General features: G+C 42.8%; 1 protein-coding gene across 4 annotated transcripts in view; it reads right to left on the bottom strand.

Annotated features, from left to right (window-relative positions):
* Window positions 1–12,185, bottom strand: part of RPP40 (ribonuclease P/MRP subunit p40) — a 91,369-nt gene that overhangs the window by 32,180 nt on the left and 47,004 nt on the right. For all 4 annotated transcript variants that reach the window (XM_033934775.1, XM_033934776.1, XM_033934777.1 and 1 more), the window contains one exon: window positions 8,100–8,225. In XM_033934775.1, coding sequence (XP_033790666.1) covers window positions 8,100–8,225 — 126 coding nt within the window. The remainder of the gene's footprint in view (window positions 1–8,099; window positions 8,226–12,185) is intronic.

Below are 12,185 nucleotides of genomic sequence, written 5' to 3'. Positions count from 1 at the left end.
GAATTTGTCTTTGATTATACTTAACAAATCAACCCTTATTTGTCTGTGCCAGTTAGAATGGCCGATATTTGGTGTGGGCTGGCCCCCTCTGGCTTCCTGGAAGAGGACATAACTCGTCAGGTTTTTATGCATTCGTTTGCTGTCAGTTCCTCTTCCAGTCAGCCAATTTTTGCATTCCAATGGGAAAACCCTTCCACTGGACAAACCTCCTAAGTAACCTGGACCCGTCTACCCCAGGGCTTTAAAATTAGCCCCTCTCTATTCAGCACTGCCCTTGCTTCAGACCTTGCCAAATTCTTCCCTTCATCTGATTCCCAAGTCCTGCAATATCCCGGGTTCTTTATGACTTCTGTCTGTTCAAATGTTTCAGTGAAGTTTAAACTGTCAGTTGTTCATAGCATGAGAGGAGAGTACTTTTCCTTTTGTGCTGATAAGGGCCATGAAGTGTGTAGCACTTCCAATGTGGTTTCTCCTGAAACAGATAAGTGGTTTTGCATTTGAAGTTTTTGGCTATGTTATAAAATGTATATGCATATTCAGAAATGCATATAAACGAAAAATATGATTTCTGGAACTTATATTCCATGCTAAAAAGAAGTTCTTTGTCCAAATTTAGTAGTTATTTGTCTAAATTTAAAAGTTCTGAAAAGGACTACATCTGTAATTTGATCTCTTTGATCTTTAAGCAACTCTCTCTCCTTTGTGAAATTCTGTAGGAAGGGGGAGTAAGTCTCTACTGAGACCCATGTTGATTGTAAAAAAAAATAAAAATGAACAATGTTTAAACTTGTGAGTACAGTAAAACTTTGGTTTGGGAGCATAATTTGTTCCAGAAGTATGCTTGTATTCCAGGGCACTAGTGTACAAAAATATACATACTTGTATTGCAAGCCCTTGCTCGTTTGGAACAGTCACTGCATTCCTGCAGCGTCATATAGAGAGGAACCATTGGCTCACTTGTGAAAATGTGATGCTTCTATACTGTATGTATGTGTATTGCAAGACGTTGCTGGTATAGCAAGTTAAAATTTAATCATTGCTTGTCTTATAGAACACTTGCAAACCAAGTTATTTGCAATCCAAAGTTTTACTGTATATTCCAATCTTTGTTTTGTATTTCTGTATATAAAAAATGTAAGTTTAGGTATAACAATGTAATTTTTAGGAATGCTTTTGTATTGAAGTAAATATTTTTGCCAGTCAGCTGATAGTGAAGGGACTGCTGCTTTAGAGAGTGCTTGTGTCAGACTACCCTGCTTAGTGGGTGGATCCAGAACTGCATTTAGCTTAATTTTATAAGTCAGCTCTTTGGGGTAGGAACCTGATATAGAATAGGGATTGAGAACAATTCTTATGTGTTAGTGCACATCTTAAGTTCAATTATTTTGTACCTTCTCTAATCTTTTGTAAACCACATAGCTCTTCACGGTATTGCGGTATATAAACTGTTATTATTATTATTTATCTGAGTCTTTCAGATAGTGGGTCTGCCTTTTAAATTTTCCTGTGGCCATATTTACATTGATTTCAAGTATGCCTTCCTCGTGTCACCTACCTTGGCTTTCAAATCTCCAAGGGTACCAGGTCCCTTCCTACACCGAGGTCTAGGCTGTCTGTAGTCTCCCTGTCCCTGATAACTGCAAGGCTCTGAGCACCTTTCTCAGTATTGCAGGATACTGTCCCATCTGGATCCCTGATTTCTCTACTATTGCTCGTCCTCTGTATGATTCCACCAAAGGCGCTGACTCAGCCCCTTTTGTCTGGACCCAACTTCAGGAGCGTCTTTTCGCTGCCTCCAAAAACTTCTGACTCAGGCCCCTGCCTTCTGGCCCTTCTGCCCAAGAAGCTGAGCTTTATGCCCTCACTTTTGCCCTGCGCCACTCTGCCTCTCAGTCTTGCAATATATATATACTGACTCCAAATATGCTTTCCTTAACTTGCATTCCCATAGGGCCATCTGGAAACATCGAGGTTTCATTATAGCCTCCGGCCGCCTGATCCATCATGCTCCCCTCATTCTTGACCTTCTTGAGGCCGTACAACTACCCTCACGTGTTTCTGTTATGCTCTGCCATGCTTACAGACGCGTGATGGACCTTGTCTCTCGTGGCAATGCCCTTGCCGACCGCACAGCCCGAGCTGCCAGTCTCTGCCCCCTCTTTCAGCTCCTCTGTATACAATCATTCCTTTTCTGGATTCCCTTACACCCCAGTACGCTTCTCAGGAACAGACTTGGGCATGCATTATTTTGGGCCAGTCTGTCCTGAAAGGGGGGTGGATACAAAATGCGCCAATTCAAGTGCCAATCCAGACCCACACACTGATACTTCAAACGCAAGCACAGCGGGTACCCTCATATTCATTCCTCAACACCAGGCCCTCACGATTGTCAAAAGATGCCATGATTTGGCACACTCTGGAGAACCCGCTATGAAAATTGACTCTCAAGAGACATTTCTTTATCAATCACCTTGATCAGCTAGTCCGGAATATTGTCCGACAGTGTGTTGTCGGTTCTAGAATAAAATTCCCAATCAGATGACTGCCACCTCTTGGATACCAACCTATTGGAACATATCCGATGCAGGTTCTGTCTGTAGATTTTACCCACATGCCCATTTCCCGTTCCCTCAGTCACTTCCTAGTCTTCACAGACACCCTGACTAGATGGGTCAAAGCCTTCCTTACTTGCACTGAACACGCCAGAGACGTAACCAAACAACTCCTGAATAATTCCGTGCTTTGGTCTCCCTGTTTTTATAGGCAGTGACAATGGCCCTGCTTTCATTGCCGATGTTGTCCAACAAATTGCTCAGGCCCTCCAAATTGAATAGAAATTATATGCTGCTTACCATCCTGAGAGCTCTGGTCAGGTCGAAAGAATAAACAGAACTCTTAAGACCCTTCTCACAAAATGAATTGAAGAAACTAATCTGTCCTGGCCTGTCCTGCTGCTTTCTGTTCTTTTTCAGATTAGATGCATCCCATCTAAGCCCCATTTGAGCTCATGTCCGGCCGGCCACCACCCATTGTGAACCCAGATCCTGGTTCCTTTGCTACTCTGGGATCAGATATCCTCCAGAGTCAGGTCCAGTCTTTAGCTAAAGCCCTTTAAGAGCTCCACAAATGGGTCCTGGAAAGGGCCCCACTATCGATAGCTACACAAGTCCATGGGTATGTCCCTGGAAATACAGTATGGCTAAAACTTGGAAGTCAGACCCCCTGAAACCTAGGTGGATAGGTCCTTTTACTGTCCTAATTTCTTCTCTTACAGTTGTCAAAGGTGTCCGGACATGAAACTTGGTTCCACTACAACACGGATCTTCAGCTGAAGCTTTCTAAGACCTCAAAAGTTCTGAATATTTACCATTGTACTTAGCAGGTGTTCTGAATATAATTCTTTATAAGTGTTTGAGTTTAATTGACTGCCTGTGGTTCACCACTGCTTTTAGCAAGTGTCTTGAGTATAACTGTTTGAAGTTTTCTAAGTTGTGCCTGAAAGAAAAATGAGTTTCCCCTGTTAGTATATATATATCTGATATTTGTGTTGCCCTTACTTATGCTTCTTTCTTCTGTATTTCTTTCCTATTGTACTTAACAAGTGCAGCCCCTTTGCCTGATGTTTGTTTGCATGAAGGGGTTAAGTACAGAAAGTGTCAAACATCAGAGAGTATTTTCTGTTTCCAACCTACTGGTGATGAAGTTTAAAAGTGGGCAGAAATCTGCATTGATGATGTTGAGGGTCCACTTATCAACTAGACTCTTATTGTAGACCCCACTCGCCCGGTGTCTTTGTATTGTGATACATGTGTGCTATTTGATGTTTCTCAAGGTCATGGTACTACCCCTAATTCAGTTTTGTGTGGCTCCCTAGATTGACAGCGTTATTATACCAAATGTGCTAAGTATATAGGTCTGTATAACCTGATGCCTTTAAGAACTGCCCCTATGAGGAAACCTTCACTAATGGTGGAGCCTGTCCTTTATGAGAAAGAATACCCCGTCTGCCTCCCTTACTATGGGTCCTAGCTCCGGCCCCTTGTGTACTACAGGCTACTGTAATCCCATGGTTTTCACTATCACTGACCCATATAACTGGAATGCCAATGTCCAAGTCCAGAAGGCCAGAGACTGCATGGCATTGTATATTGATGGTAAAAGGTGAGACTCAGGTACTGATGTATATGTCCGAATTGTATCCCACTCATGTGCTCCTGTCTATCACTCTGTGGTGTTTCCCCAGTTTTATGAAATTATGAAAGTAGATACTAATATCCTGTAATCACTAGAAATCTGTTTATATAGTTTGCTGAAACTATAGGTCAGACTCTTAATGTTAGCAATTATTTTGTATGAGGAGGGACTGGTATGGGAGAACAGTGGCTATGGGAGGCAAAGCAGCTGGACATGTTAAACCTGACTTCACAGACCCTCACTTTTACGTCAGGTCCACGACCTTCACGATGGGCCTTGTGAACCTCCATTGTTGCTTCCCACTGTCTTCAGCCCTTCAGACACTGCTTAATGGAACTTCCTATGAATTATGGTCAGCTCCTGATAGTTGATATTGGCTCTGTGATCCGTTTACCTACTCTTGGTTGCCTGCTTAATGGACTGGTACATGTGTGCTTTGCATGATCCGTCCCAGCTTCTTCCCGATGGTGAACACCTGGGAGCCCCTGTATTCAACACCAGAGGTCGCCAAAAGTGGTCTACTTCCACCAATTCCCTTAAAATAGGTGAATGGGGTGATGACTGGCCTGCAGAACGGATCATTGCTGCTTATGGACCTGCCACGTGGACCGAGGATGACACCTGGGCCTATTGGACCCCAATCTATATGCTGAACTGCATTATTTGTCTATAAGCTGTACTTGAACTGATAACCAATGAGACCTCCCGAGCTTTGAGTACCATTGGCAGAGCGAATGCTAAAATGTGCACTGCTATTTATCAGAATCGTCTAGCTTTGGACTATTTACTAGCTGCTGTGCCTGTGATAAATTCAACCTCTCCAACTGCTGCCTTGAACTTGAGTAAAATGATCGAGGACATTGTGGATCGTATCACCAAACTGGCTCATGTTCCCTGACGTGACCTTACTGCAGGCTGGATCTCTGGTACCTTCAGCTCCTGGTTGCCCTCTGGTTCAGCACTGAATATCATCTTGCTGGTTGCCGCCCTGTCTTCTCTGCTCCTTTGCTGCCTGCCCTGTATGGTCCCCATAGCCATAAAGCTGCTCCACTGAACTATGGACTCTGTTGTCAAACGTTCCACTGCTGCATTGGCCCTCTCCCAGTATCGTCCCTTACCCACTGGGAACCCCGACTTTCCTGACCCCTAACTTTATTTTGTCAGGCTTGGCTCCTTAGGTACGCCAGCCTGAAAGGGGGGAATGTAGGGTCATGAAATAGTTAACTGTTGTTTAAAATATTGCTCTGGCCTACATAGCTGAAAACAGTGTATAATCTATTGACTGCATCTGCCTAAAATGTATGTCCCTACCTTACCACATTGTAAGCTGAATAGATAAGAGTTTGAGCCATGATGTACCCTGCCCTTCTGTACATTTACCTGCAAGAGTTAGATAAGTGTCCTGCTAGTGACCTGCTAGTGTGAGCTTAGAACCAATGAGTGTTAAGAAAAGTAACACGTGAAAAGCTTTTTCTAGAATTCAGTTGTATAGCCAGAAAAATGAATAAATATCTCTGTAACTTCCTGGTTTCGGCACTTCTGAGCCAGCTTGAAGCTCAGGGGTCCAACATGCATGCTGTGAATAAATTTCTTTTACTTTCTTCACGCCTCTGACTTTGTGTGTCCAAGTGACCTTTCATTATGGAAGTGAAAGGCTTTAGCTCTAGGGACAGAGGCAAGAAAGCTGTCTGCTGGGGCAATCCTGCTGATATAACAGTTGTACTGAGAGCTAGAGCTGAAGGAGACCTTCCTTCCACTGCTTGGTAAGTAATGAGTTCTTTATACTATTTAGTGGTGGAAAAGAGGTACAAATGGGGTAGGATGGAAAAGCACAGTTGCTCACCTGTAACAAGTATTTTCCCCCAGCTCTTTCCAATCAAGGCAAACTTCCTTACAAAGTCCTTTCTCTCCAACTCTTTCTCTCCCCAAGCTTTAACTGTATTGCGCCGCCCACCCCCCACTCTAGTGTTGACCGCACCAGTCCTGTTGGCTTTCACCATCTTCCTTCAGGAAGTACCTACTCATTGCACACACCTTCTCTAAAAGTCATAGCTATCTTGCCCACCCCAGAATGATCCTTATCAGTTCTTGCCCTCCCAGACTTGGCCTCTCAAGTTCTCTCTGTTTCTCCTCAAGCTGACACCCCCAGCTTTCTCTCTCCCTCCTCTACCATAAACATCCCTCTCTGCATCTTCAAGCTTGGCCTCGTCCCAACTCTTCATAGGCAAGTAGGAACCTCTTTTTGCCTAATAATGATTTTAAAAAGCTGGCTGAATCGGTTCTTTTTTTCCCTTAAGTATATTCACTGTATGCTATTTTATCTTATATGTATGATTTTATTGTAAACTAGTCTTATAGTCCGTTACATTAACGGGTGCTAGAATATATGTGTGTGTGTCTGTCTTTATTTCTTTCTCTCTCTCTCCTTAGCCGCTTTCTGTATTTCTGTCTTTCTTTTTACTCGGCTGTCCACCCATTCTCTCTTCCTTTTATCTTCCATGTGTCCACCACCACCCCTTCACTGCTCCCCTTATCCAGCAACAGCCCTTCTCCCTTTTTTTTTATCTCCTCCCCTGTTCAGCAGCACCTCTTTCCTGTCCCCCTGTCCAGCAGTAGGCCTCCCTTCCTTTTTCTTCCCCCCTAGCACCTCTTTCCTGCTCCCCCGTCCAGCAGTAGGCCTCCCTTCCTTTTTCTCCCCCCTTCTCTTCCCCTGTTCAGCAGCACCCCTTACATAAGCACATAAGCATTGCCTCTGCTGAGTCAGACCATAGGTCCATCATGCCCAGCAGTCTGCTCCCGCGGCGGCCCCCCCAGGTCAATGACCTGTAATAATTTATTACTCTAAAGTATTTTGTACTGTATAGTAATCCTCTAATTGTACCCCTGGATCCCCTTTTCCTTCAGGAACTCGTCCAATCCCTTTTTGAAACCCAAAGTCGTACTCTGCTCTACCACCTCCTCTGGAAGCGCATTCCAGGTGTCCACCACCCTCTGAGTGAAGAACTTCCTAGCATTTGTTCTGAACCTATCTCCCTTCAATTTTTTTGAGTGCCCTCTAGTTTTTGTTGCCCCCGCAGTCTGAAGAATCTGTCTCTCTCTACCTTCGCTATACCCTTCATGACCTCGCGTCTGCCCTCCGCCGACAGCTGCCTCAAGCCGCCGTGGCCTGCAGACGCCGACAGCCACGGTGGCCTGCAGACGCCAAGAGCCGCCGTGGCCAACAGCCTCCGCGCCGCCTGAAGCCAACATCCGCCTTGGGAGAGAGAGAGAGATATATATATATGCGTGGAAGCGCGCATGCGCACTCCTACCTGCGGGGACCTACAGCGCACGGAAAACAGGAACACGCTAGTAAGAGTGCACATGCGCGCTTAGGCTTTTATTATATTAGATTGCTGTTTTTTCTTTTTTTTAAACCACTATGATATCTTTTGGGCCACTTCGGCAGTATATCATGTGCCAATAAATAAATTTGACCACAAGACTTTTACATTTAGCTTGCTTATGGTGGGAGCCCAAACAAATTTAACATTTGAACACAGGAACCAGAAGAAAAAAAATAAGTTGTTTTTTTTTTTAATTATTATTTTTTTAGGAGAGAGACGACAGAGAACATCAGGTAACATATGAATGTAATAACCATTTATATAATAAACAGGACAGCTTTTATTTTTGCAACCATTTCATAGAGTGGAAATAAATCTGAAGTTCTCAGGAGACTGCTGCACATGGGAAGGACTTGTAAGTATGCTCAACCTTCATACTTAGTTTTGAGCTCTGGAAAAGACATTCCGTCCTAGAGTCCTGCAATGACATTACCCACTTCTATGCCTAACTCAATGTTGATTGTTGATGGAAAAACAAAGAACAATAAAAGCTCTGCATACAGTGCTTTGTTTTATTACCTGTAGAATGCCAAGCCAGAAGAAAATCAAATGTCAAAGGCTTATTTTCCTTTAAAGCCCACAGCACTCTCTTATGTTTTTTGGTATCAGGAAGGAAAGCAGCATCAGTTAAGTCAATGGTAACAACTGAAAGAGATGAAAAGTATACATTCAAATACATTAAGTTTAAAAAGGTACTAAGGCAAGTAGAAAATCTTTAAAGAATACTGTATATACTTGAAAATAAACCGATATAACATTTTTCCTATATAAAAAAAAGGGGGGGGGGGAGAATGTTAACTCAAATATAAACCGATGGTTTATATTCAAGTACTAGTAATTCTCTCCTTCCTTCCCTCCCTTCATCCCCCATGGCATCCACATTCCAGCTCTGCATCCAGCCCACCCCCCTCAAATCCAGTGCAGGCCTCTTCCCGGTCTTACTTTACAACCCTGGTAGTCCAGGAGTGAGCTGGGGGATGAGTAATATGCTCGTGACCATGCAGCCTCTCTACTAAAAATGGCTGCCGCAAGCTCCAGGTCACAAGTATCTGGCAAGATCCCACAAGTGTAAAACAGATTTTATGCTTCTTATCCTAGAAATAAACAGTGGATGTTCCCAAGTCTATCTTTAATAATGGCTTATGGACTTTTCTTTTAAGACACTGTTCAAACTTTTTAAAACCCTGCTAAAGTAACTTTTTTTTACTACATTTTTCCGTCAAATGAATTCCAAAATTTAATTACACATTTAGCGAAGAACTATTTTTACTAATTTGTTTTAAATTTACTACTTAGTAGCTTCACTGAATGCCCCTTAGTGCTAGTATTTTAGGGTAAACAAGCGATTCATGTCTATCGGTTTGACTCTTCTCAGTATTTTATAGACCTCTATCATAGACCCTTTCAGAGCGTGCCTGGAAGGCAGGAAGGATCATTCTTTCTGAGAGGAGAGAAAAGATGGAAGAAGACATTCTCTTTCTGGGAGAACACATCTTTCTGAGAGGAGTAGAAGACATTTCAGTGGGTAAGTATACATTATTTTGCTCTGAGCTTTGATAAGATTGGGGAGAAAAGCTAAATTGTAGGTTCTCGTTTAGATCTTATAAGAGCAAACTTTATTTAGCTCGTTTCCATAGAATAATAGCCTTTTTTAGTTCTACAGTTTTTAAGCTTGAACTTTCTCTGGCAGGCAGAGCAGGGTCTGGCTTAAGTCTCCATTCCCTCCCACCCACCCCTAGCTGAATTCTTTATATATAGTCTTAATTTATAGTTAATTATTCTAATTAGAACAATAGGAGAACTCTATTACATATTATATTTCATTACCTTCCAAGAAACATAAATAAGCATATAATATAATCCTAAGGCTCTTTAACAAACACTAAATAAAGCATATCATATAATCCTAAGGCTCTCTATACTAGTCTAATATATTCCTAGTAGCTTAATAAGGTTTAATTAATTAATCAACTTAATAATAAGATGCAGACAGTAGTTCAGCATCAAGAGAGGTGCTATCCAACCCTTTGCACTGCGTGTCACATGAATGATTATCTCCCAGTTGGCGAGAAGTTATGTGTGTGCTCACTGCAAAGAATCCATATGGATAGAAATTCTATGTGTGAAGGGAAGGAATATAAAGGAAGGGTTATATACTACCATTCTCTGGGATAGAATGAGCAGACAGATGAAATGTTTTCAGAGATTAGGAAAGCTAGCAAACTGGACAACAGTATAATAATGGGTAATTTAGAAGATCTGGAGGACCTGCACCTGGCCAAAGGACTGGAAAAGATCAGTTTTTATCCCACAGTTGAAGAAAGGCGACACAGGGACTGTACCAACTATAGAACAGTCGCACTGATCCCCCATGCCAGCAAGGTGCTTCTGAAGATCATCCAGAAGTGCTTGGGCAACATCCTTGATCGAGAACTTCCTGATGCCCAAGCCGGATTCCTTAAGGGCAGAGGAACCCGTGATCACATTGCAAACTTGAGGTGAATCATAGAAAGTACCAGAAGAAGCTATACCTGTGCTTCATTGATTATACCAAGGCTTTTGACTACATTGAGCATGACAAGTTTTGGGAAGCACTGAGTGAGGTAGGAGTTTGCCAGCACACCTGATCAATTTAATTAGATCTCTCTACTACGATCAAGAAGCTACAGTGCAAACCAGGTATGGAGATACAGAATGGTTCAAGATCAAAAAGGATACAAGACAAGGATGAATCCTCTCTCCTTTTCTTTTCAATCTCTATGCAGAAGTAATCGTGAGGAAGATGGACTTAGATGATTTGAGTGTTGGGGTGAAAATAGGTAGAAGAACCATCAGCAATCTGAGTTACGCAGATGATACTACCCTGCTTGCAGAGAGTGAGAAGGACCTCAAGAGGTTGATCCTGCAGCTGAAAGAAGAAAGTGAGAAGATAGGACTTTACCTGAACATCAGGAACACCAAAATTGTGTCTACCACCAACAAGAAAGTCCACATAAAGATGGAAGAAATCAAAGCAGTTGACACCTTTGTTTTCCTTGGGTCCCTCATTGATTACAGTGGCAGTTCGACAGCAGAGATCAAGTGTCCATTAGCACTGGGGCGTGAAGCCATGGTGAGCATGGACCAAATATGGAAGTGCAAGGACGTCTCACCATCAAACAAAGACTGATCACTGCCATTGTATTCCAAATCATGACATATGGCTGCGAGACATGGACACTAACAAAAGCAGAGAGAAGAAAAATTGATGCCTTTGAGCTGTGGTGCTGGAGAAGACTTCTGCGAATCGCATGGACAGCTAGGATAACCAACAGATGTTTTAGATCATATAAACTCAGAGTTGCCCTGGAAGGCAAGATTACCAGGTAATAAAAACAGGGGAAACAAAATCATACACTCAAATATGCAAACAAAAGGGAACAGTGCAGGTCTTGTGTGACTTTGAAGATCCAGTATCATAGCACTGACTTGTGAATATGCATATTATTGAAAACATCTTTTGATATAATATAGAAGACTCTCAAGACTCCTAAAGCAGACTAGTTTGGCCGAAACATGTACATGTCGAGTCATTGAGTTATTGGATGAATAAAGTCATTTGAACCATTGGATGAATAAAAGGATATTTATGCAATAGCTTGTGTTCAGCAAGCAAGATTACCAGACAGAAACTGACCTATTTTGGACATGTGATGAGGGCAAATTCAATAGAAAAGGATGTTCTACTCGAAATGGTCCGTGGTAAAAGGAAACAGGGGAGACCAAAAGCCCATTGGCTGGATACCATCAAGAATAGCATGGGAATGAACATCAAGCAATTGAAAGAAGCCATGGAAAACAGGGAAGCATGGCGAGGACTGGCCTACAGAGTAGAGAATGACATGGTAACTGTTACCTGCGGTTAGCCACATATAACTCACAGGAACAGGGTAAAAAAAAAATCAACTGGTTGCCGCAGGTATGGGGACAAGGCCATTCACCACCCCTTGGAGCGGTGAATGGCCTTGTCCCCGAAGTAAAGGATCTGCCGCGAGTTGCATCCCCTCCCACCCCTTCCGGTCAGCAGTCCCCCTTGCAATTGAGCATCCAGTAGCCCCTCTAGCAATCGCATGTGCAGCAGCAGCAGCCCCCCTCGCAAGTCTAGCAGCTCCCCTCCCTCCCTATCATGGGTCCAACAGTCCACCATCCTTGCACCAAATGTGGAGCCACTGTCGTTTGCCATTCCCACCGGAGTTCCTATTTATAAACAGAACAAGTTACAAGGATACATACACAAAATTTTCAGGAACAGAGATATGTACATTTCAGAGTCAATAACATGCTACAGGATCAAAACACAAAGCTATAGAATCAATAACTTACAACTTATAGAGAATGTGACAGAACACATGCTTTGCAGAATCTAAGAAAATAAATCATAGAGTCAGGCACAGGTGTTCTGATGTAAGGTACATTGATGTAAGGTCTGTCAAAGTTTGGAACCAGAATTGATCCGGTCCATGAAAAGATTTGAAATATGTATCCTGCTAGAGTTGGTGTTAGACATAACTGGGGACCGCAAAGCCCAGGTCGTGCTTCTTTAGCTTCCAGCTGGCTTAAGGCGCT

This window comes from Geotrypetes seraphini, chromosome 2 (genome assembly GCF_902459505.1).
Source record: "Geotrypetes seraphini chromosome 2, aGeoSer1.1, whole genome shotgun sequence".
NCBI lineage: Eukaryota > Metazoa > Chordata > Amphibia > Gymnophiona > Dermophiidae > Geotrypetes > Geotrypetes seraphini.
This window is presented reverse-complemented; position numbering and strand designations above follow the sequence as displayed.